This window comes from Zootoca vivipara, chromosome 2 (genome assembly GCF_965207765.1).
Source record: "Zootoca vivipara chromosome 2, rZooViv2.hap1.1, whole genome shotgun sequence".
Classification (NCBI taxonomy): Eukaryota; Metazoa; Chordata; class Lepidosauria; order Squamata; family Lacertidae; genus Zootoca; species Zootoca vivipara.
Window position 1 is genome coordinate 24,166,856 of NC_142584.1, and position 26,300 is coordinate 24,193,155.

Here is a 26,300-nt window from a genome sequence, read left to right on the forward strand (position 1 = left end):
TGGGAGCTGTAGTCCCAAAACACCTGGAGGGCCAAGTTTGGCCATGCCTGCTCTAGTGGCACTGAACTGACATTCAGAATTGTAGACAAAAGCTGGGTGGGGAGGGCGTTGCTTAAGCCACTCTGGTTTACAATCTCCATGGTATGTAGGGGTTGCTTGCTTACCCAGAATGATGCCATTGGGAGCAGCAGGTGGCTGCCAGATTAGCCGTACAGAAGTTGTTCTTACTTCAGGGAAGAGAATGCCCACTGGGGGCCCAGGCACTGGAACACAGGAAGGGGTGCACAGATGAAGTTTAGAAGGAACACATACATTTCCGCGCACCTTAGCCAGAGAACAGACTTTTAATGCAAATAGCCACAGGGTGCAAACACACGCACACACACAGATAAACATATGCTATGCTTAAGGTGACATTTCTCAGTCTGGGACGTGGAGATGCTAATCTTGCAATGTCATGACTTTAAAGTAATCACCACTGTGGCATCTAGCACCATGGCTATAACAAGGAACTACCGATCGAGGAAGTCATTGGTTCAAATCTTGCCTTTGCCATGAAGCCTCAACACCCTCCCTGAAATATGAGGGCAGTAATACTAATCTAATGTACAAGTTCATTGTAAGGACTGAAACTAAATTAAGTAAACGATGTTCTCCAAGCACCTGAAAGCAATCTACAGGTGCTAAGTATTATTATTATTATTATTATTATTATTATTATTTCAGCAAATGCCATTAGAACTCCATACAATCATACAGCTGGAAGGGACCCTGAGGGTCAACTAGTCCAACCCCCTGACAATGCAGGAATTCTGCCCACAGCCATCCCTGGGTGGGCTCGAACCACCAACATTCTGGTTAACAGCCAGACGCACTGACCCATTGTGCCACAGGCTCCCTGGCTTTTCATGATGTACAGGACTGAGTTTGTCCTCAAATGCTATGTCCTATAAGGCTTAGCCTTTCTTTTTCATTTGCTTTCCAAGGACTTTGAATATCTCACAGACCACCCTGTTTCCCCCATCCCTTCTCTCCCAATTAGCCTTCCCTCCGCCATATGGGTTGCTGCTGGGACACCTACCGTCATCGAGCGTCCGTTCCAGGATGGGCGGATTGCTGGGCACACCATCGCCGATGCGGGTGAAAGCCAGCACTCGGATCTCATACAGAACATACTTGCCCAAAGCTGTGAGCTGGGCACTCCGTGAAGCGTTGCCCTCCACCAACCAGAACTGAGCCCTTGTGTCCGAGTCCTTCTCTTTATACATGACCTAGAAGAGAAAAGGCACAAACCGTGGAGGGAAGGAAGAGACAACGGCTCAAATGCACACTGCGGCCTTCAATGAGTGGATAAAAGCTGCATTGTGCTGCCATGTTGCAGACATATACGCAGAGCATGTAGCTTGGATGACCAGCATTGGACTGCTGTATATTAGAAGTACCAGATATTGTTTGGCATGGCAGTTAACCCAGGGAGCTCCCTCCGCAAAGAAGCTTGCCCTGCCCACAAAGTGCTGAGGAAAGTCTGGGCCAAATACGTCAGCCCAACACCAGTGGAGAGACTGATTGACAATGACAGAAGCAGTTGATGAGCAGGACCATAGTAAGTTGTGGGTTGGGAAAGAAGGGCCTAGCTGACGCCTAAGACAGTGAAGCCCTGCAGGTAGAGACCAATGGGCCAGGCCACTGAGGAAGACAAGGAGACTAGCTCTGGAATGATAAGGAGGCTTCAGGCTGGGGCTGATGAGGGACCGACAGGGACCGAGCGGGAAGGTGGGGCAAGAGAAAAGACTGCACTTCACTGCATTCCCCACACCCACCTTGTAGCCCAGAACCAGCCCGTTTCGGTCAGCCTCCAGGATGTCATTCCATCGCACCAGCATAGAGGTAGAGGTGGTTGCCAAAGCTGATATGTTAGTGGGTCCAGACGAAGGCACTGCGCGCAGAAAGAGAAGAACGGAGGGGAGTCAGTGCTTCACTGACGAGCTTCTCTGAGATGGCTCTGCGAGAGGCAGGTCACCACGGCAGAGCCCCGAGCCCCATGTTCAGAGTTCCAGGCCCACCACGGGAGGCCTGCCCAGACTGTCTCAAGGGCCTGGTGGAGAAGGTACCTGACTCTCGGGTCCTCCCCACCACGGTCTGGCTCCATGGCCCGGGCCCGATGGCATTGAAAGCCTGCACCTGGACACGGTACTCCGTCCATTCTTCCAGGTCTTCAATGGTGAACTCACGCTCCACACGGTCATGGATGGTGTTAGCCAGTGTGCGGCCACGCCCGTCTAGGCGTGAGTAGCGCAACCGGTAGCCCACCGACTCAGGGCTGCCGTTGTACTCCGTCTCTGGCAGAGGCTGGGAAGAAAGGGAGCCTCGTTGTTGGCCTGCAGCTGAGTCCTTTCCAGAATCCTCGCACCTGAAATGCTCTTCCCAACCCCATGGCCCAATCTTACTGCAACGCAGGCAATTTCAAGGGAACAGGCAAGCTGTGCCCCTCAGGAGCAAACGCTCACATTTCTTTATTTAAAGTAATGCTATAGCTCTCTTGAACTGGAATGGGTAACTACTTGTAGATGGGCCACCAGCATGCACCCGAAGCGTATGCAAAAGGAAGAAAACAAACAAACACGGAATTCCTTTTAAATCTTAAGAATGAAAAACAAAAACAAATCCCATTCCGTTTGAGTGCATTTCTCTGCCTCAATAGATATGGGGCAGAGACCATACTGGACCTTGTAGGCCGTACCCTCCTGGCACCCAATTCCTAGCTCCTTGCCCTCTATGCACAAATAACATGTATCTAAATGGCACGGGCTAGAACTCCTGAAAGCTTTTGCAGCAAGCTTCAGGTCTGGCTTGAGGTGATTGCACCACAGACTGAAGCAGTATTCCTCCACTAAAGTTTGGCTTAATGCAGAATTTCGTGTCACCTCTATCTGGGACAAGTACTCAGGGACACTCCTGTTGCTGCTGGGGCAGCAGGAACAGGTGTTTAGAAGCGTACACCGAAGGACAGTTGTCGTTTGTGTTAAGCAAACAAGAACCGAGTAGACTGTATTGATTCAAAATGGTGCCCACCATGAGACAATTGGTGTTACATAATCTTCCTATTTCCAGTAGGGCAGTTAGAGGTAGAATTGACCTGCAGGTCTATATCATTAAAGAAGAGTTTGGATTTGGATTTGATATCCCGCTTTATCACTACCCGAAGGAGTCTCAAAGTGGCTAACATTCTCCTTTCCCTTCCTCCTCCACAACAAACACTCTGTGAGGTGAGTGGGGCTGAGAGACTTCAGAGAAGTGTGACTGGCCCAAGGTCACCCAGCAGCTGCATGTGGAGGAGCGGGGACACGAACCCGGTTCCCCAGATTACGAGTCTACCGCTCTTAACCACTACACCACACTGGCTTAAAGATGGATAGGTACATCCCTGGCCTAGTCGTTATATACCTGCCACCATCGAATCCAGCCTCAGCTGGAGCTGTTCACCCCATCTATCTTCATGTTAATTTCAGATCTATCCTACAGAATTTTGGCTTGCCTAGTAAACAATGAGCAGCCCCAGTGCTGGTTCATAAACCCTGCCCCCCCCCAAAGAAACAACGACGAGGCTTAGTGCCTTTCTGAGCTATTGCTCACCATCCATCTCAGCCAGAGACTGGTTTCACTGGCTGTCCGCAATGTAATATTGGCAGGAGATACATCAGGTGGGGCCTGCAATGTCTGGATCCTGCGGGAAGGCAGGCTGGGTGGGCTGGTGCCGACTATGTTCACTTGTCGCATGCGGAAGCTGGGAGGAGAGAGGAAATGGATTAGTGTTGGAAGGAACTGCAAGGTGGCGTAGGAATCACCCACCCTGCCTAACACACACACAAATAGGACTTTGAGCACCCCCATTTGCATGTCCTGAGAGGCCTGCATTGGCTCCTTGCACTGCCAGCAGGAGAGCTACTGGGTGTGTTGTCACAATCTCTCTTGACATACATACATGGCTTAATTAGGCAGGCATTACACTCCATTCCCACACCCCATTAGCTAATGCATTAATTTTGAGGGAAACGGTAGAAGGTCCTTAATGAAACCCACAAGCCTCATCCCTTCTCGTTCCCCAGTTTTAGTCAGGCCATAACCCTACTGGCTGTAGCTTTCTGATACTAGAAGATGAGAGTGTCACAAGAGATTTGGTGCCTGGTTCCCCTTTGCTTTCCTGTCTTTTGAGCTCCTTCTCATCATGCCTTTTACCTCTTCAGCTTCCAACACCTCCTCCCAGTCTTCTCCCTCTTCTCTCTCTAGCCACTCATTGTCACCCCACCACCAATCCCCAGGCATTGAGCCTTCTTCCCTTGCGGGTTCTCTAGCTGGTTCTCCCCCCCCCCCCCATTCCTCTGTGTTCAACCAATCCCTGACAGCAGGATGCCTCTGAATCTGAGTTGCTACAGAGGAATAGTGAGAGGATGTTGCCTTCGGACCTTTTTCTGGGCTTCCTGGAAGCACCTGGTTGGACATTATGGAAAGGAGGATGCTGAACTGGATGGATCTTTCCTCTGATCCAGCAGGGCCCTTAGGTTTTTATGCATGCTCAACCCAACATCATCCTTTCAATCTCCCCAAAATGCAGCACTCACCTGTAGTATGTGTAGGGATTGAGGTTGGGCACCTCCATGGAGCGGGCATCTGGCTCATTAGACAGCTGGTGGATGACGGTCCACTCCTCGCTCTCACCAATTTGACCCACCTAGGGAAAGGGCAAACAAGATAATGAGCAGGACTGGGTCAGGATCATCATTGCATATAGTACGGCCAGTTTCTCTGCTCCCTGACAGTGTAAAATGTATTAGGTAAAGCTGTAGAGTTTGGTGTGTGTTGTCAGAGACTGGAGAGCAGCACACTTTTTGCCTGATGTGTTTACACCATCAGTAAAAATAACCCCCACAGGGGCAGCCCATCCTATTTTGCCATCTGAGGTGAAATGGGAAGGGGCTGCCCAGCCAGTTCACTGCCCACACCCGCTGAAGCCTCGCTTACCAGGGTCTCGCGATCTTGCCAGAATCCAGATGCAGCCACTTCTCTTCACTTCTCTGATGGCAGTAGGGGGGTTGCACATAGAGGTGCCTCTTGGATTTTGCTACCTGAGGTGGTTGCCTCAGTCTACCTCTTAGTTTGTGAGATTTCACTAGACATTGCTCATATACTTGCTGCAAAGCTCTTTTTGCAGCAAGGAATTATAAACTACAGTCATACCTCGGTTTAAGTACGCTTTGGTTTGAGTACTTTCAGTTTAAGTACTCTGTGGACCCGTCTGGAACAAATTAATCCACTTCCCATTACTTTCAATGGGAAAGTTCGCTTCAGGTTAAGTACGCTTCAGGTTAAGTACGGACTTCCAGAACCAATTACACTCATACTTCGGGTTAAGTACGCGCCAGGTTGAGTACTCCGCGGACCCGTCTGGAACGGATGAATCCACTTTCTATTACTTTCAATGGGAAAGTTCGCTTCAGGTTAAGTACGCTTCAGGTTAAGTACAAACCTCCAGAACCAATTGTGTACTTAAACCGAGGTACCACTGTATTTTAAGAAAACAGGAGAAATTTCCAGGATATTAAATATATTTAAGTATCAAATTATGTGCTTCTCAAGTAAGATTGTGGATTACACACAATACACAGCCCTGCTTATAGCTCATATTTCCTCTTATTCGACACACTGTTCTCTCTCTATCCAAACTGCCAGGCTTCTCCCTTCCTCCTTGCCTTCTGCTACTGCATCCCCCCCCCATTCCTGAAATTAAGCAAAGTCAATGCATGCAAAATTAAAATTTTAATCTTATTATCAGTGGAGAATGTTGGTTCCCTGCCACTGAGTTTACTTGTCTCTTGATGGCAGAGATGCTTCTTTATAACTTTAATACAACAGTTGCTATCCTAAGGGCTTTAAAAAAAAGGAATGAGAGAGCTTCCTCTGCTGCTGGCCTCTCCTACTGTCAGAAGTGTGCCTTTCCAATGGCTTACCTGAGCCTCCACTTGCCACCTGGAAATGGATGTCTTGCCATCGTAACCAGGACGGAACTGAAGTGTGACTGAGCGGGGACCAATGTTGGAGATGCCCAGGTTCGAAGGGGCTCCAGGGAGCTCTGCAAGCAAAGAGAAAGCGAAGATGGAACTTGAATATCTACAGCCCATGGATTATAGGCATTGGCTCAGCCGTTCTTTGCCCTTCTCAGGATGACAGCAGCACACAGTGGCCAAATCCTGCACTGAAGAAGAACAACTCTCCATCTAACAAGCCAGAGCAGGAGAAAGCACCACTTGATTATACAAAGTTGAAACTGTAGTATGCTATGAGCTGGTGGTGGCAGTGGTGATGGGGACTGAGATCCAGGGAACCAAAAACTTCTTTAGGATGGAAAAAAGGCAACCAATACAGATTAAAGAAGTTACATGTGCCAAACAGTATAGTTGAAGGGCAAATATCCATCAAGTGTGGCAATCCAACAGAAGGAGAGGGGAAGGTCAAGGCTAAGAATCTTTCTCTCTCACTCCAACCAGCCTGTATTGCTGAAAATGCTTTCCATTGGCAGAAGCAACCATTGTGGATTTGTTACACTGTGTGCTTCTAAAGGTATTGTTCTTCTTCCCTAGGCACAAAGGTCTAAATGACAACTAATTGTTACATGGGATAAAATAAATAATGCCATGCCCATCCAAAATGCACATTAAAGAACAGGAACTGAAGAACAAGAGGATCATCGGTGGCCAACATGGTGCCTTATTATGATGCATTATAAGACTGTGGCATCCTTGGATTAGGTCTGACAAAAGTGGAGGCCTCAAACAAATATTTGAAGTGATTCAAATATTCATCAAATTTAAAACTTCCATCTCATGAAGGTCACAAGGGGAGCTGTCAGCGCTTTCTGTAATTTCATATTCATTACTCCGATGTTTGTTAATTTAATAACTCTGAAGCTTGTGAGTGGTTGGTTGTTGTCAGATTGTGGGGGCCATGCTATCTGCCCGCATGAAGGAGACCCACACTTGAATTAATTGAATTACTCAAAAGAACAAATATTGAAGCTAATTGGGATTGGCAAAGTCAAAGTTCGCACAGACAAAATGAATTAAATCAAATACGGACAACTTATCTCTTCACGAAAGCGCGTTTTTAAAATTCTGTTCACGGGGGCTTGAAACAACTAGATGTAGAGTCATACTTAGTAAAAAGACAGCCCCTCTCTATTAATGCTCCTAATACCTTAGATATCGCTTGCTGCCTGAAGGTTAGGAAAGCAGCAGAAATATACAGAGACAGAATTGTAAGGTTTGGGCTAGTGCCTGTAGTTGCATCCTCAGTCTTGAATGATCACCGCAGAGAAAGGTCTGTTGCTCAGTGTCTCAACCTGAAGTCCCTCAAAGGCCGAGCTAAGAGTTTACATGGGGTATAGATGGAAATTCTTCATGAAAACAGGTATAATGGCCACTTATCCCAAGTCAACAGCTCCTTCTGTTGCTTCATCCTTCAAGTCTGATTCCATGTTTAAGGGGCAAATTGGCCTTGCTAGATGTCAAAATCTCAGAGAGACCTTTTTCCCCCCACAGCGGGTGCTGCTAGCCAATGAAACATGAAATGTGGCTGTGAGATCCCGGGGTTCGCAGCACAGGTAAACAAAGCAAAGATAGGAGTGCTGATTTAGGACAAGTCTTTCTGCACAAGAAGTACGTTCCAGCCACAGTTTATGGAAAGCACAAGAATAACCTTGCAGGGCATTTTTTTCAGCTGGAACTTTCCAGAACTCAGTTCCGGCATTCTGGCACCTCTCAGGTAGGCACCATTTCCATTATAACAGAACAAGGGAGGCATTCTTGCTGAGAAAACAGCAACAACAACAACAACAACAACAACAACAACAACAACAACAACATAAATCAACCTCCCTTCCCCACAAATATTCACATAATCACAGGGAAGTGTGTGCCACTACATTTCTGAATATGATACATTATTAGGTGAATCCAGTTGCACTTTGATGTAGTGTTTCTAAAGCTGGGAAGACACTGGGTTCTTCAAGAGATTCCTGTCTGCTCTTATTATTAGTGGGCTTGCAATATGATCATGCATACGTCCAACTATGTAGCAGTCTCTGCCCAGATAACCTATTTTCACTTTATCAGTGTCTCAAAGAGGGTTCAACTGGGTATCAGTACATCTGATGTAAAAAAAGAGAGGAAAAATCATCTGCATCTGGAACTTCCCCTACTAACTGAAGCATTCTGCAGGGACCAAGGTTGTGGTTGTCCTTACCACCCTTGTGCTCCGCTGAAGGCAGGGTCCGTAAGTCAAACTTACCTGGAGGAACTCCTGAGGAGATGGTGGAGGAGGAAACTTGTCCCTGGCCTTTCGAGGTCATGGCTGCCACTTCAATGGTGTAGGTCGTGAGGGCCGTGAGGCCAGTGACGCGGTATTCCAGTGTGACGTTGGGCAGGTAGTGCGTTACACGGGTGTTGGTGCGGTTGTATTCTTCCCAGGAGATCCGGTAGCCTGAAGGAGCCCAAAACATACACAGATGTGTAGAACTGCACAACGTTCATTTAAAATCCAAGGCGTAAACAGAACGTGCCCCAAAAATCTGGTGGCCTTAAGCCAGAGACTTAGGCCTCACCAACAGTTCTTTGGGGATTCTAATTTATATTGCTTTAGTGCTTCCACTAGTTCATTAAGCTTCCTGAGGCTGAATGACACATTATGGCTAATGCATAGCATACTATTATGTCTTCTCTTCTTTCTTAATTAGAGGCATCAGGTAGAGAGGGAACTGTTGTTCTGATCACAGCATAAGAGAGCATGATGCCTTCTCTCCCCAGCCAGTCAAGGTTGAAATCATACATATATGCCCATGTGGCAATAGGGCTCAGTAAAAAGCAAAAGTTCTTACTAATGCTAAAATGAGGTTTACCTAAGCTTCATGGGCACATCCAGAGGGGGGGGGGAGAGGAGAGCGGTCAGGATGTGATTTCCATCCCGATCATGTTTGGAAAGGGAAGAGATGAGCCTAAATTGCTGTTATCAGGATAACCTGCTCCCTATGCCTTATGCTTAACATAGAGCTGGATCCTTCAAAATCTATTCGAAATTTATCACCAGGGAATCTCCATGAGGCCAGAAGCAAACAGATGTGATGCTTGGTTCCAATTCCCAAACTATTCCTCATGCTGAAATCAATACTGCTTCTACAGGGCTAGTGGATATGATAGCACGGACTATCAAGATACATATCTCCTCTACAGAAGTTTTCATAGGTGGTCTTAGTAGGGTCTGAGCAGTTTTCCACTTGATCCACAATTTCTAGGCAATTCGGGTTTTCTCGGGATTGACGTTTGCTCCAGTTTAGAGCTATAGAGTTGTTTTCGCCTTGCCCCACTCCTTCCCAGGGAAAACCCACTCTATAGCTCTAAACTGGAGCAAACGTCCTTCCGGAGAAACCCCGAATTCCCCTCAGGCAAAGCAGTGGGACAAGAGGAATTTTGAGTTCTTTCCATTGGCACTAAGGAAGAAATGGGCTCCCCGTTTCCTGGCCCAGTTAATCCCCCACCCCACCCCACCCGGCAAGCTGGAGAGATTTCTTACCTGTCAGAATGCCATTCTTTTCCAGGGGCTCTTGCCAGCTGACCTTCAGGGATGTGTCGAGGATCTCGTTGAAGCTGAGGTGTCCCACTGGACCCGGAACTAGCCAAACAAACAACCCCACCACCCAGAGAGTTACAACAGGAGAAACGCTTCATATAGCAATTCCTCAAGGAAATCAAAAATGGGAAACTGCTGGTCACGTGACTCTTCCCAGGGAGCACCATAGTCAAAGGCCCTCTGGGGTTTGGGTGAAAGGATGACTGCAGTGGACGCAGTCAAGGTGGAGCCCGGGACCTTCAAGGGCCTCACTGCAGTCTCAGCAACGAAGTGTCGGGCTCTACAACTGAGGGCAGTGTCAGACTCAAGACTTCCACAGTGGAAGTTGGCGTTTTAAACTCATGTTGACCAGAAGGTTAGGGGTGTGTGGACCCATAGGCATGGGGCATACAGGAACCCAAGAGCTGCGCCTGTGCCCAGCTCCAAAGGGAAAGGCCGTACCGTCCTCATGGGTGCGCAGCAGCTGAGGGGGGCTGCGGGGTCCATCGCCTGGTGTGGTGAAACACAGCACCGAGGTGAAATATTCTGCAAACTTCTTGAGGCCTGGGATATACCCCACATGGATATTGTCTTGGAAGTTAGGGCGCACTGTCACTACAGTCATATCTTCTTCCTGTGCTGGTTCCCAGGCAATCAGCTGAGGAATAAATGAACGACATCATGGTTGATCAGGAAGGAGGAAGTGAAGGCAGACCACACGGCATGGGGCTTTATCTTTCTGGCCCCATATTGTGCACAGGGGCCAGCTCCAGATTAGCACTATTTTGCTGGTGTGGTTCACTTGGGCAACGGCAAATTTATGTTGCACAATAAAAAGTAGATTTGGCACTCTCTTGAACAACAAACCCATTCCAAAAAATGGGTGAGAGGGGTGGAGAAAGTGGGGGGGGGGGAGAGGAATTTTTGAGTTAAGAGAAGTATCGAGAAAATGCACTGGGAAGTGTGGGGTAATAGCAACATTGGGAGATGCTGTGCAAAATCTACACAAACCAATCAAAGGGGGTGCTTGATAAAAAGTGAATAATTTCCGTGCAAATTTTGTGCAAACAAATTAGGACGGATAGGTGCTCAAAAAGAAGGGGAGCTCTGGTGAAGGGGAGGGGGAGAAAGGGCACTTTGCACAAACAGGGCAGAACTTGGGCACACTGCTAACACTTCTCTTTCTAGAACCCTAAGGGGTACTCCTGCCTCAGGACTCCAGACATAAACATACAGGACTCCCCCAACCATTCTGGTTCGGGACAGAGCACCTCAAACACGAAAGCAAGAAAAGGGGCCAATCTAGGGGTGCCATATGTCCTTTTACCGGGACATATCCTCTTTTCCACGGGTATGTAAAATGAGTGTTGTCATAGCGATCCACAGTTAAAAGTAGAAGTCGGCAAAATTTTGCTCTTCAAAATGTGGCAACCCTAACCATGCTACAAGTTGCAACTGCTGCAGCCGTCTCTCATATTCCCTCCCTCTCCCGCTGCTTTTATGTGGAAGCCGTCTCAATTATACTGGGGAAATAACCTTTCCTTCCTCCCCAAGAGGAGAGCCAATTCACCACCACCGCACATCCTTAAACCATGCAGCCAGAATTTGCCGTGATGGGACTGAATCCCATCCCAAAACAGTGACAGTCTGGAAGCACCCATAACTGCAGAGGACTCTCATGTGCTGCCTGCAAACATTCTGCACGGGAAGCCATAGGAGTGCTGTGTTGCAGAGACTCTGCTTCTTCGCATTTAGCAAACTGGGCAGAAAGGAATGGTGTGGTGGATTGCCCAGGGACCGGAGTAGTGGAATTGCTGTTTCCTGTGCCACTGGTGTCAGGATGCTGTGGCTTTGTTTTGTGCATGTTGTGATGCAGAGACATGTGGGTGCTCTGTGTTCACATGCTCCTTCCGTGGGTGGGTATCATCACTGACACCCCCCCCCCTTCTAGGTGGGGATGTATTTGCTTTTTTGCCACCGTATTGGGATTTCCCCCCGAGTGGCATACAGTATTCTTGTCCCCTGCACAACTGGGGTACAGAATTGCTCTCCCCTGGGTAGTATCTGGTAGGCAAAACTACAGGGTATGTGGATGAAATTGCAAGTTCTGTAAACAGAAATATTATTTCTGCAAGGTGGTTTTTATCCCCTTGAAGGAAGAAAGACAAAGAGCTATTATGTCCTTTGTTTTTGAAATGTCCCCAGCAACCTAGTCATTACAGCAAATGCTTGGAAGAAATTGCCAAGCGAAACTGACCCGCTCATTCTTTTTAACCAGGTTCAGGGATAAAAAATAAAATAAAATAAAATTGTAGGTTGGGGGTGCAAGTAAGGAAGAAAGAAGCAATTGATTCTTAGACGTTTTGCGTTCAGTAATCCAAGTTGCTATTCTTAGTGCTGCAGCCCGAAGGTGTAAACACAAGTGTTTGTGCATTCATCTCAACAATCAGTGTCACTGCTGATGCATTTAATAAATTGTGTACATAATAGCTGTTGCTTTTCATTTGGCGACAATAATTTTGTTGTCTAGTGCCAGCAGTACGGCATAGCCCAACAGCAAGACGAGTGCTAAAATCATGTTAGTCTCTAGTCCTGAATAGATATTTTAAACAACTACAGTAAAGTCATTCCAGTCACCTGCTATGCAATGCTTTTCATTTTTTTGTGTGTGTGGGATGCAGTGCAGAGTAAGGATTTTGAGGACACACCCTTCATAATATAACTTAAGGCAGTGTTTCCCAACCTTGTGCCTCCAGATGTTTTGAGACTACAATTCCCATCATCCCTAGCTAGCAAGACCAGTGGTCAGGAATGATGGGAATTGTAGTCCGAAAACAGCTGGAGGCACAAGGTTGGGAAACACTGACTTAAGGGACCTATTCGCACCTCTGGGGCATGGATGGCCTTGCTCTGCCTCTCTACTTTCCCCCTACAGCAAGTATTCTGGACTTGGTTACATGGTGAGCCACATGCACCAAAGCGAAAGGCAACGATCCCACAAAAAGTGTTTGCAGAGCAAGCCACAGTGCCTATACTGGAGGCGTGAGGAGCCCATGCCCACTTGTGATTCGCTGATGAGGCGAGTGGGCGGGCCCAATTACCCAGGCAACAAGCTCCACCCAGAGGCTTCCTTTCCTGCCTGGAAAACAATCCCTGGGACAACCCACGTCTGGGTAATGCCAGCCTGCAATGGCGCCCACCAGAGAGGGTGCCCAGCTTCAGCAGGCAGGGCATACCAGACCTGTCTGCCTCCCTTCACTCCTCTGTTGTTCACTGGGCAGAGTAGGCACTGCCAAAAAAATAGGTTCTTCTAAGCAGTATCTTGGTATGATCCTGACTGAAGCTAAAACAGTGAGACAGGTGCAAATGTATGGGCACCTGTAAATGTATGGCCTTATAGTTGACCAAGGTCTGATTAGCTCCATTCAACTGTATTGTAAATGGAGTATTTGTAGACCGAAAGCACTTGGTTCTTGAGGCCAAGACATTTCCCTTCATCCCTGGCAGACATTAGCACCCTAGACTGGCTGACAGGTGACGGATGAACATACATGTAGTGCCCATGTGGCTTTGGCTGGCTCTAGACTTGTCTAAGCATGTTTAACAATCCTGACCTTAATCCCTACTGCGCTATTACTCAAAGGGCAGCGCGGGAGTCACATGGGGGTTTTAACCATCTTCTTCTATGGCTTTCAGCTCCTCTGATCTTTTTTTTCCCTTTGGCTGCGCTGCTTCAAAGACATAAAAGGGGAAACTTGCTGGGATTAAAGGTGGCTGATTGTTTCTCTGAAGCACAGGTGTGTGCTGAAGGGTTAGGGGGTCGGCCATGCACCGAGAGCGATTTCTTTCCTCGGAGACCTGGAAGGGACTGGATTTGAAAGGCTGGCCTACGTGGGTAACCAATTAAAGGAGAAGAGGAAGGAGCCAGGGTTTTTAAAAAGCAGCTTAAATGCTGTCCGGTTCAGCCACCAGTCATTTTTCGCTTTTGGTGTTTGGAAGCAGAACCTGTTTTCTCTCTCACACAAAAGTGAAAGGCTGTCACTCATGCCTGTGGAGAAAAACCATGCACTGCACTTTTTATTCATTGCATTCTATCCCATCCTTCTTCCTCCAAATTGTTCAGGACAACAAAACAAATACTCAAAGAATAAACCAGGCATCCCCAAACTGCGGCCCTCCAGATGTTTTGGCCTACAACTCCCATGACCCCTAGCTAACAAGACCAGTGGTCGGGGAAGATGGGAATTGTAGTCCAAAACATCTGGAGGGCCGAAGTTTGGGGATGCCTGGAATAAACCGATACTGAGGCTTGTGCTTTTACCCTCCCTTTCTCAGGAAAATGCAGTCACACTTTGTGAAGCGGAGGCTGCAATCTAAACCCCTTTTACACTTTGCTGTGGGAGGGAGGGTTGCGCTGGGTGGAAGCGTCTCTGCACCTGTCTGCCTGTGAGGAGTCAGTCCGCTGGTGCAAAACTCGCTGCTCCCAGGGCCGGCCCAACTAGGAGGCAAGGTGCGGTGCCTGCCTTGGGTGGCACGATCAAGATCCCAATGTAGATCTTTATTCTCCCTGCTCCTGATGGAGATCTTTACTCACTCCTCCTTCTTCCCTTAAAGGAGTGGCACCATTTTGTGGTTCACCTCAGCTGCCAAAATGTCTTCAGCCCGTAGCTGTCAAGTTCTCCCTTTTTTAAAGGGAAATTCCCTTATGCTGAATAGGCTTCCTTGCGAGAAAAGGGAAAATTTGACAGCAATGCTTCAGCCAGCCCTGCCTGTTCCACCTGTCGAAACGGTGGGCAAGTCGAACTGCAGCCTGAAGGATGTAGCAGCATGTGGAATGTCAAGAAATGGGGCATTCTGGAGGCAGGGCTGAGATTCACATCCCCACCTTTCGCCCTGGCCAACAAGAGCAGCTTGGGCCCTATAGCTCCTACCCCATTAAGAAACTAGAGTGTTCTCCTTTGATGTTAAAGGGACCCCTGCACAGTAAGGTTACCTGGGGACAGTCCCGGGGACAGTTTCCCGGGGGACAGTCCCCGGATTTACAAATAAGTCCATCCATTTAGTAGGAAGTTAAAGTGTCCCCAGATTCATTGGGGGAAAATCTGGTAATCTTACCGTACTACACAGCCCAGAAGTGGTTGCTAATTTTTAAAATGAAAACAGCGGCCTTTGTCTCAGATGGATGACATAAAGACTATCAAGCACAGGGCCTGATAAGAGGGCTACTCTACAAAGGGTTAAAGGTAAGACCAATTTGTGAAAAACAATAAATAAATCTGAGAGTGTTTAGGTGTAACAGCTAGTGGTTAAATTGCTCCATTCATATCCTCTCTTTTATTTGGTGTTGATTAAGTATCAATTATTGGGGGGCGGGGAGGAGGAGAAAGGAATAGCTGAGTTTTAATAAGAGTATGTACTTATGCATCGAAAACAATATTCAACACAAGCTGGCTGATTAACTGACACTGATAACAATGCATAATCAGCTACTTTGTCGTGGTGTTACATTCAAGGATGTTTGGGTGTTTAATTGGCACAGTGCGAGATAGCCTATAGCAAGTTAATTAGATACTAATTAGGCCTCCAAAAATACTAATCAAAAATACTAAGTGGCATTTAATAAGTATGTTAAGTATCCTTATTAATGTTGGTTATCTCGTTTGGCAGCAATTAAATTCCTGAACTTCTTCGGAGTAGATTAAGAAACAAGTTTTAATTCAATTTAATTAATGCAAATTTGAATTAATTACAATTCGGAACTGAGCGAACAAGGCGAGGCTCCCCTATAAGTATAATATCTTAGTAAATATATTTTAATAGACAAGCTTGAAGCAATGATAATAACCATTTTAATAAAAAAAGAATTAAGTGGAATCTTGTTTTAAATGGACTGATTATGAAATAACAGTGAGCTAAGAGGATCATCCAAAGAGCATGGAAATATGGAACTGGAGGCTTAAATACCATTGACTGCACTGATCAAATCAAATACAGCGATGCTTTATCAAGGAAAGCAGCGGCATGAACTCTCTTGCTTTGTAAATCAAGTTGCCATTTCAGTTCGGGGCACTTGGGTGCAGTAGCTTCCCGCAATGCATAATGCCGAAACAGCGGCCCCACAGATAATTGGTTCATATAAAGGATACCAGTTTATTATAGCTGCTAACTATGGAATTACATCATTTAATTGGTGTTTTACAGCCAGCTAAGTGATGACAGAAAACAGAGTGGGAGCAACTATACGTTTTTTGCAGGCCTGCTCACTTCTTCCAGGTTGCTTGCAGGGCACAGGACCTGCACACTCTTCTGTTGATACAGATATGGTTGTTTCGGGAGAGGGAGGGGCTAAGTGATTTCATACTTCGTGTTAGCCAAGTCCCGTACCCCCTGTTAATCTGTGCCGTGACAAGCAAGGTAGGAAAGCCTCGGAAGGCCTCTGCATGGGAGATTTACGGACATGGCCACGGTAATTGGCTGGCCCAGGAACAACCCCGTGCAATGATTAACGGCCCCCAACTAGCTAATGAAAAGAGGCAGAGCGAAGTGCAGGAAGGAAACAGCGGGAGCACTCAGCCCTTCCTGATGGGAGGCCGTGGAACTACAGAGCTTCAAGGCAAAGAGGGAGTGAGGAGTACAGATTCCTTTCTTGTTTAAATGCCGCTTGTGGAGGGAACAGAGCCACATGGGGCCCGCGATGGCGATGCCTGTAACACCTCACACCAATTTGGACCTATTTAGCCTCGCTGAGACCAAATAACTACCCGCTTACTGATGTTGGAAAGGGCACGCAGCTTGTCCACATCGCCACTTACCTCCGTACGCTGCTTAAACCTACGGATAAAACAGCCACATCTCTGCTTCCTAAGCATCCAAGGAGCATTTGGGTAGCTTGCTACAGCCCTAGGCTCAGAGGACAAGCGGATTCTCCTTCTCCCTCCCAACCCTTCTTACCTTGTAGCCTTGGTTGATGCCGTTGACGAACTGGGGACTGGGTGGGTTCCAGGTGAAGCGGATGGTGGTGGAATTGGTGGCCTCGGCCTGCACGTTGCCCGGGGATACGGTGGGCACTGCGGGAGGGCAAGTTTAAAGGAGGCGCCTCAGGATGAACAGGTAGAAGCATGGAAAGCGCTGGTGCTGACACCACCTGCCCTCGTTCTACCTGTGATGCTAATCTAATGGAGAAGCAAGGGGAAGGGATGCTCTGCCCAAATCCATTGGCCAAAGGAACGATGCCCTGCCGGTTTTATTGTAATTATTTGTATGTGTCAGAGGGTACTCTAGAGTAACTCCACTTGAATCCAGTTTGTCTTTAAAGACTTTTATTGTGCAAGGTATTTACAGTGCAGATATAGCTTAAAACATGACCTCTCAGTACGAATCAGAATCCGGCAATGGCGTACGTCTGTTCCTATGCCAGCAAAGTAGTCGGGGCACCCCAAAACGCCTCCCCCTTGACCTGCGTCGCAGTGCTCTCCTTAAGTCTTGCGCCAGAAGGAGCGATGCCCTCTCAGCCTCCTCCTGGTCAAAGCGGTGGAATGACTCTCCAGCATCCTGGAGCCCCTGCCTACATCTCTCCTTCCCTGAGCTTTCCCATCATTCCGCACAGTGGCTTCTCCTTCCCTCCGAATCTCTCCCTCCCCCCCTGGCTGCTTCAGACCCGCTGCTGCTCCCTGTGCTTGGCGAGGTGGACATTAGGATGATGGGGGCTGGCTCCCTGTAGGGAGTCACCCTTACAGTATGGTTTCAGTAGATTTTATATAGGTTTTAAGCCCATCCGTGTTTAATTTAAAAGAAAGAAAGATTGTTTTTGTGTTTTTAGTGATTTTGTAAAAACTCTGTAAGCTGCCTTGGGTCCCATCAGGGAAACAGGTGGGGTATAAACGAATAATAATAATAATAATAATAATAATAATAATAGGTTGCATCTCAGCAATTTGCCCTGGCTTTAAGAGAACTGATTCCCACCCACCCCCAACCCTTCCTTGTCTACTCCCCTTCCTTTCTACATCTTGCCTTTCCAATTTGATGGCAAGGACTCAGCCTTCCTCTCCCTCCCTTCCTCTCCCTCCCTCCCTCCCTCCCTCTCTTATATGATCCTTTTTGGGAGACAAGAGTCGGGGGAAAACAGGATAAAATATATGGTGGAATTCAATGTCATTCTGTGACAAGCTTTCTGTCTGTGCAAGGGTATCAGCTTGCCAGATGGAAATACCACCCCTTCCTCTCCATGCTCTTCTGTGGGTTCTCTTGGCCACCCCCAGAGCCAATTTGGGGAGGTATGGGAGGAGAAGAGAGGGGGAAACCCTATTGCACAAGCTTGTAAGGTGAATCCCACCCAGAGTCAATAAATAAATATAACCTGAACTCTTGCATGAGCCTGCTACCAGCAATGTCCTGAACCCTTAAAAACATACCAAGATCCAGCCCCTACAATGGGAGTACATATATATTTAGGCCCAGTATACCTCCCTCTCTAATCTTCTTGGGTCTATGGAGCCACATTAATCTGTGTTCTCATCTCCCCTGCCCCGCCTCCAATGTCCTAGTACTGCAACTTACCACCCTGGAGGGTCCACTCTGTGACTTTGGCACTGTAGACACCCAGCCCAGCGCTGTTGTATGCAGCCACCTCAATCTCGTAGTTGGTCCAAATGATCAGGTCCTCAAGCAGCAGGTTGTTGACATCAGCGTTGGTGATGTTTCTGAACTGATAGCCGACAGGTAGGCCAGCCAGGCAAAATCTGGGAAAGGGACAAGAGGTCAGGTCAGAACCGACAACGCCATCAGCAGGGATTTTTCAAACCATATGGCAAAAACTCCCTGCTTTTCCAGTTTCAGACCTGGCAGTGAAGCATTCTGCCAAGGACCGTGCTGAGGAGGGCTGCACTGAGCAGGAATGGTGGGAGCCTCCCCCTCCCCCTGCATCTTCCCAGGAGCAGGAGGACAGTATAGATTTGGAATAGTGGTTTGCAGAGGGACATAGTGCAGAAGGCAGAAGCTGGGAAATACTGGATGGGGAACAGCTAGGAGAAGAAACACTGGGAGAGAGAGGGTTAACAGATTCACTGTCCCTGGAAAGCACTCATCCATTCAGCCCAAGGTCAAGAAGAGCTGAGAAAGTGGCAGAACGGAAAGCACACAAAGCACAGAGGGGACAAACTCAGATTACAAAATGTAGAAGTGATGTGGATTAATAGGGATGTAAGGGGGTGGGATTCTTAACTGGGAGCCCCGCCATTTCTAGGAGATGGGTTCTTTGTTCTCTGGCTGTGATTATTAAAGTTTCTAACTGGTAAGAAGACTCATTTTCCTTTGTTGTGCTTATCTACTGCCAGGGAAGCCGATTCTCTGAAGTCTGACACATTCCAATAGGATCACCAGCAATTCCATTATCTGAGACGGAGGTTTATCCCCCTAGAGATGGTAGAGTGGAAACTTGGGTGCTGTGCTCACCCACCTGATGATGTAGCCCTTGAGAATGCCATTTTGGTGGTTTTCAGGTGGTGGCTGCCACTGGATCATGATGGACTGGTTGGTTCGGCCACTAGCAATGACGTTCTGAGGGGGAGCAGTGGGTGGTTCCTCCGGGAGGGAAACCCTGGCAAAGCGAAGGTAACATCGGAGGCATGTTTCAGGGATGGTTGCAAGGTAGGCTAGGCTCTCAAAGCAATGTCAGCTTGTCCTTGCCAAGCAATGCCCAACCTAGCCATGCCACGGCATGTGCCAAGAAAATGTCTGGTGCCGCTTCTCAAATAGCCACTTCTCACTATGTGCACATCTTTTAAACACTGAAGAAAGCAGATACTTGGTCATGCTAAGTTCTTTCTGTACTGGATGAATAGATGATTACAAGCCAAGTTCCACCATCTTGCCAGACCACTCCTTTGTGCTCAAACCACCAAGCTCTGAGGCCACACTTTACTCAGATGGTGCCTTTTGCGGCCACATTTACCCATTCACTACATACACCTGAGCTAGCACGTATTATTATTATTATTATTATTATTATTATTATTATTATTATTATTATTACGGTATTATTATACCACCCTATACCTGGAGATCTCTGGGTGGTTGACAACATAAAATCACAATATAAAAAAACTCAAAATGCATAATAATAATAATAATAATAATAATAATAATAATAATACAATGACAACCCAATAATCTCTCCACCCCCTGTCAGGGACTGGCTAGATGAGGAGGAATGGTGGTGACCTCTTGACCCTGAGGTTTCCAGGGAGAATGCAGAAGATGATAGACCCAGGTTCGTGGTGGTGGGAAACAGGGCACTGTCCCCTAATGCCCACCTACCCAAATTATGTTTGGCTCTCTCCAAAAACTAAGGCTCAGCACAGACACACCAGATCATCTTCAGCTCCATTCCCATTCCCAACCCCACCATCACCCAACCCCTGCAATCAAACCAAACCCTGCCCCCCCCTAAGATGTGCCCACCTCACCTCTCGGTGTCCTTGCTGAACTGGCCTTTGCCCACATCATTGACAGCGCATAGTCGGAATTGGTATGAGCGGGCAGGGACCAACCCTCTCACCAGCACTGAGGTCACTTCAGGGTCCACGCTGGCCATGAGCACTGTCCAGGGAGCATCTGCCAGGCACAGAGGAAAGCAGCGGGGAGGTAAAGGAGCAATACAGGAGAAAGTGATGAGGGCTGGAGTCCACCTACTCTTACTATTCACTTCCTGGTCTCTATGTAAGTTCCTCTGTTCAGGAAGGAGTCTCATGGCCTGGATTTTGCCCAGAACAACACAGAATTGGAGGAGGAAGACCCCAAACCTGATGTCCCACTAAATTGGAAGCCAGGAGCCTATTCTGCTTCCAGTTGCACCCAAAGGACCACTGCTGCAACAACCCACCACCCAACAACCTCAAAATGGTTTACAAAACTAGGCAGTTTTGGTGTGTTGAGGAATGAAATGGCACTGTCAGAGTTTGGCTGCAATGGGGCAGGATGAAGGAAAGGCAGCCACTTTGGCACTGGATAACCCCCTACTGCTGAGCAAACACAGGCTCACTTGCAATTCAGCAGCAATCTGAAGCAAATGGGGTATATAAGCCTTGAGAACGTAAAGCGACAAATAGCTGAGGTGTGATGAATTGCATTGTGGGAAAGTCCTTGGAATTAAGTCTTCATAAGAGCCACCCCAGAACTCTGATGCTCTGCATCTACTACTGCATTTGCCTCCCGCTCCACCCAGCCTCCCTCAGACCACCTTGTGAATGTAAAAAAGGTACAGGTAGAGGACCCCTGGATGATTAAGTCCAGTGAAAGGCAACTATGGGGTGCGGCGCTCATCTCGTTTTCAGGCCGAGTAAGCTGGCATTTGTCCACAGAGAGCTGTCTGGGTCACGTGGCCAGCAAGACTAAACTGCTTCTGGTGCAACGGAATACAGTGATGGAAACCAGAGCGCATGGAAACACTGTTTACCTTCCCGCCGCAGCGGTACCTGTTTATCTACTTGCATTGGTGTGCCTTTGAACTGCTAGGTTGGCAGGCGCTGGGGCAGAACAACAGGAGCTCACCCCGTCGTGGGGATTTGAACCGCCAACCTTCCAATCAGCAAGCCCAAGAGGGTCAGTGGTTTAGACCACAGCGCCACCCGCGTCCCTTTTTGTGAATGTACATCAGCCTCAGCCCCAAGGCCATGGGATTGGCTTCTCTGGCTGCACCCAAGATCTAGATATAGTTAGGAATATGCAGTGCCTTACTGTTCTCGGAGACCTCGAGAATGTAACGAAGCAGCGGGCTGTTCCCATCAAAGGGTTTGGTCCATGTCAGGTTGATCGCTCGCTTCTCCGCAGTGCTCAGCATGGCAACGGGGTTTTCTGGTGCGTGCGGGAGCTGTCTGATGAGGATAACGGCAGAAGAAGCCTATTTTAGACGCTGTCACAACCGGAGAGCCCCAAAGACAGAGCGCCACCCCTTCAGAAAGAGAAGCTTATTTGGAGAGAGTCTCAGGCAGTCACAAGGCATGGCGTGGGCTGACCCTGCCGCCCTCCTGGTTGTGGTGGCAGCTGCTGCTTGCTGGGATGGGGAAGAGAAACAGCGATGGCTCACCCTGTTGCTTTCCCCTGGGAAAGCCTGCTGTTTACAGCTGAATTGGAATAAACGTCAGTTGGCTTTTCCACGGGTAAACAGCGGGTTTTCCTGGGGAAAACGGCGGGACAAGCAAAAATCCACTTGGATCCGTGTCTAGAAAGCACGGGGCACGTAGAAAAGCTCTTGGACCCATACTATGGATGAGCCCTTAGTTGGCACTGTGTTGATGGTCACTGTAAGCATGCATATGCCTGGTCACCCCCAACGCTGTGCTCTTCCATCCTTGCTGCCTTGCGGCAACACCTCATTCTGGCAAGCAGCCAAGAGGATGGCATGGTGGTGCACGACGTCATCCCAGGGACACCAAGCCGCTTTGTGCATTAACCATGCTGGGCCCTGTGACTGATTTCTGCATATTACAGGCAGCAGCTCAGGACTCCCTAGGAGCCAGTTGCAGGCATCTTGCTTCATTATATGGTGTGGATGGACAGCAGGCGCACACACAAAATAATCCAGTGGTTCAAAGTGGCATTGTGGGAAGTAAGATGGGAATTTCAGCCATAGTGCCATGTTTTTTTCCCCCATAATAGCAGCTGTCGGGGGGAGGAAGAACAATACCCCCGTTTCCAGGCCGGAAGGTCTTGCACACTCACACATTCGCTTCCTCTTTGACACACACATGCACACCAAGTCAGGTGGGATCTGCTTCAATGTGGCGTGTGATCCCACACTTCCAAGGGTGCATGGGAATAGGTAGCCCCGTGGCTGGAAAGACTAGCACAATCAAGTTATTTGCACATGCATTGTCTGCGGTGAGGGAGTGCGCTACACTAAAGCTACTCCCTTGTTGTTGGGCATACAAGTGAAGGATACTTGAATGTACAAATGGTTTGCAGGGCATGGGAGGAACTTGGGGTTTGGGTTTATCTGGGGTTTAACAGAGTGGATCCTAAGCAAGAGAGAGTAAGAGAGAACTTATGGAGATCCCAAGAAGTTGGGAGAACAGTTCATCTGCGCTCAGTTTGTGGCTGGACGATTCCTGTTAACATTTAGATCAATACGAGTGCATAATTCATTGTGGTCTTGTGAGAACCTGTTGTCACCTGTTGAGTGACACTTCACACCCTCCTTCTTATTCATGCACCATGCTATGCGGTCCGTCCTCCCCGGTCTTAAGTAGTTCCCGATGCCTGCCTTCAATGGTTGATCCTTACCGGACTCGCAGGTGAGCACTGCGAGAATCGTTGCCTCCAGCAGAAACCACGCGGCAGGTGTAGGTGCCAATGTCACCTGACCAGGTCTGGGCGATATGGAGGGTGCCTGTGCTGTCCAGCCTCATGCGCGCTACGTTCTCCACGTTCACTGCTGCACCATCCTTTTCCCACATATATCTAGGGAGAAAAGGCAGGGCCAGGGTGACCCAGGTTATTCTACCTCTCACCGAAAGCCAATACCTCTCTCTGCTTCCCAAGATTGGTATTAGAACCCATGAGTCCCAGTTCCCCGAAGCCACACACCGCTATAAGCCACTCCTGCTTCAGAGCTGACTACAACTGGAACAGTTCCTTCTTGCTTCTAAAGCAAATATGCGCATCATGGATACAGGTTGCAGAATTCAGTTTTCCTCAGCACAGAATGGCTATTACTGTACTTTTTAATGATGCAGGGCACACGCAAGGTCCTGCCTTACGGACACCTGGCCTTTTCAGCACCAACACCTCTGCCATTATAAGATGGTTGGAGTCCAAGACAAATGTTTCTGAGTCACCTTCAAAGGTGACCCCACATATAGTGCATTGCAATAGTCCAAGCAGGAGATAACCAAAGCATGCACCACTCTGGCAAGACAGTCTGCAGGCAGGTAGGGTCTCAGTCAGCCTGGCTCACTTTTATGAGCCAGAATAGGCAAGGGTCAAGGAGACAGGTAGTCAGTTTCACTAGTCCAGACAGACTGTCCAGATCCTCAGAGGTAATCAGGTTGAAATTGATCCTATACAATTTGACTAGACAGAGCGCTGAAACTCTCCCACCCCAGCCCTGCTACCATGGTGGCGTCTACCTCTTTCTGAATCTGAGCGATTTTATCTGCAAAAAGCTTTGCAAAATCATTGCTGGACACAGCTGTCTTCCTTCACGCCAAGGAGGAATCACAGCAGTTTTAATCTCAGCTCCGTCACTAAGCCAGGCACCAGGTGGCAATGTGGGCCCACGATTTTGCACAGGTTTCTCCTCCCATTACCTTTCCCTGTAAGTGTTTTTGAGACACATAGGGAAGTGGCTGGAAGACTGCTGGCTTTGCAACACTGTCATACTCGAGCGTGCACTGCAGACATGCTTTTTAGTTGAATGCAAACCTGGGTGCTCTCAGGTTACAAAGATGCCGGCCACTTCTCAAGAGCTTAAAAGGTACAAAGGCTGAAACTTGTGCAAATCCATGCTTAGCAGAGGCCAGGAGATTATTCCTCTCTAGCAGGAAATGCTCAAACAAAGGCATTTTTAGTCCATGCGACCCATCTCTAACCAGACTGCCTTGCCTTTCCCTCTCCAACTCTACTTCCCCAAGTTGTACTCCGAAGACGGTTAGCTCTCCTGTTTGTTTCACCCCAGATTGGATAGGTACCGCCACATACCTGACTACCACTCTGGGGTCATGGGTCACTCCACAAGTCATGGAAGCCTTGGTGCCTTTGATGACACTTTGATCCTGAGGAGGACTGGTGATGCGAGTCCGGGCTGTAGATGCAGAGAGTGAGACAGGAGGAGCTCAGACATAATCAGAAACCGAATCAGCCATTGCTGTGCCGCGTCAGAGGTCAACACTTGGGCCTGCTAACTTCAGCAGATAAAAGCTTCCTTGCGAATGAGACCAGCAGGAAGCTGCAGAATCACACGCGCCAACTGCAATTATCATAAGAGTGTGAGATCATTTAATAATGGACTCAAAACATGATGGATTTGAAAGGGGGCTAAATGCCATCTAGTTCAACCTCTTTGCTGTACAGCAGGAGCATCCCACTTCTTGCTCTACATATATCATGTGGACAGACCAGACTGTGAGTAACACTACCAGAGAAGCGGTGTTTTGCATCTCCAAATTCAGGAGTTCCCCTCCTCCCACTCCCACGCTGGAGAGATCGCTGAACAAATACCCATGCATATTCCCTCCCATGTCCAGGGTCAGTCCGAAACCTCCATTGCTAGTCAGTTACCACAGAGAGGGCCTTTTCATCAGACACAACCTGACTATCTGTGTACAATTAGGGAACCTGCAAAGAGGAAGTGGGGAGAGGCTAATATATGGCAGAATTCATGTGACAATCACCATGAGAACCAGTCTAGGTAAAACCGTCTTTCATATAAAGGTCTATTTTTAGGTCAGGAGGCAGGATAAAAATAAACACCCGCTCACACTCACACATACACATAGATGAACATAACCACTCACAGATTCCCAGAGCGTGCTCGTTCGGACGCTTACAGGGTATTATTTACTATAGGGCCAGCAGGGGGCACTGATTCACTACAACCTGGAGCACAGTGGACCTTATTCCACAAAGTTAGAGCTGCTTAAAAGGGGGATGGATATGTGCTCAAAACCAATTTGACGCCCACAGGCCACATATGCCAGTGATTTTAGACTGCACTAGTCTCTTCCCTGGTTGCCCTGCAGACTGCCCTGGAAAATAAACTCTGTATGTTTTCCATGCATGTCCACCTGTCTCCTCCTCAGATTGTGGGCTCAAGCTCCCCACCCTTTTCATTTCTTAACAAAACGAAACATTTGTCTGATTGCACCAACAGACCCCGAATACATGTGGCCGAGATTTAAACTGCACACAAAAAGGAAGATCACGGACTGGTCCCGTGCCAGGACGCTAATCTAGGCAGCGGACACCTTACCCCAGACGACGAGCTCAGCTGATGCCTCATCGACTCCCCGGGAGTTGGTGGCCAGGCAAATGTAGTTCCCAGCATCTGAGATCCGCGTTGGACTGATCAAGAGGCTACCTGACTCCAGCAGAGTGAAACGAGGAAGTTGCACAGAGCCGCTGGCCAGGATTCGTTCGCCTGCATGGGAAAGAGCAGAGTTTGTTGCCTGGTCCACAATAGCAGGTTAACCATAATGTTAAGATAATCCCGTCCATGCGTTATGAGATCCAATTCATTGGATTCTGGAGCAGTTCCAGTTCAGGAAATCCAGAGATAATATAACCTGAGGCTGCTGAGGAGATAAGATTTCTGGTGGGCTATTCTAATACCGAATGCATGCGTTTGTTCTAAATAAAGTGGTTTGGCCACCATACCTCGAGTACGTCTTACAATTACTTGCAGAGATGGTTTAGGGCACTGGGCACCAAGAGGACAATGCACCCAGGAAGCACTTGCCCAGCTACAGGGAAGGAGGTGTTAGGGCTCTGGCAGGGTCTTTGAGTCCTCCCACCTTCCTCCTAAAGCCTAATTAGCACCTGCCCAGCTTTGGGGAGGAGGTGGGAAGGCTCTAGGACCCCACCAGAGCCTTCATGCCTCCTTCCCACAGCCCAGCACATGCAAGGCCTGGTTGGGGTGTGTGTGCCAAATT

The 26,300-nt window shown here is 48.2% G+C and overlaps 1 protein-coding gene across 9 annotated transcripts in view; it reads right to left on the bottom strand.

Moving 5' to 3' along the window:
• SDK2 (sidekick cell adhesion molecule 2) overlaps positions 1-26,300 on the bottom strand; it is a 316,878-nt gene that overhangs the window by 37,481 nt on the left and 253,097 nt on the right. For all 9 annotated transcript variants that reach the window (XM_088661446.1, XM_060271955.2, XM_088661448.1 and 6 more), the window contains exons 11-28: positions 25,622-25,789; positions 24,352-24,454; positions 22,936-23,112; positions 21,391-21,527; positions 20,121-20,268; positions 19,112-19,252; positions 18,214-18,395; positions 16,606-16,721; positions 10,117-10,312; positions 9,619-9,717; positions 8,341-8,532; positions 6,006-6,127; positions 4,620-4,729; positions 3,634-3,784; positions 2,112-2,349; positions 1,821-1,936; positions 1,082-1,271; positions 165-263 (exon numbers count right to left, since the gene is read on the bottom strand). In XM_088661446.1, coding sequence (XP_088517572.1) covers positions 165-263; positions 1,082-1,271; positions 1,821-1,936; positions 2,112-2,349; positions 3,634-3,784; positions 4,620-4,729; positions 6,006-6,127; positions 8,341-8,532; positions 9,619-9,717; positions 10,117-10,312; positions 16,606-16,721; positions 18,214-18,395; positions 19,112-19,252; positions 20,121-20,268; positions 21,391-21,527; positions 22,936-23,112; positions 24,352-24,454; positions 25,622-25,789 — 2,685 coding nt within the window. The remainder of the gene's footprint in view (positions 1-164; positions 264-1,081; positions 1,272-1,820; positions 1,937-2,111; positions 2,350-3,633; positions 3,785-4,619; positions 4,730-6,005; positions 6,128-8,340; positions 8,533-9,618; positions 9,718-10,116; positions 10,313-16,605; positions 16,722-18,213; positions 18,396-19,111; positions 19,253-20,120; positions 20,269-21,390; positions 21,528-22,935; positions 23,113-24,351; positions 24,455-25,621; positions 25,790-26,300) is intronic.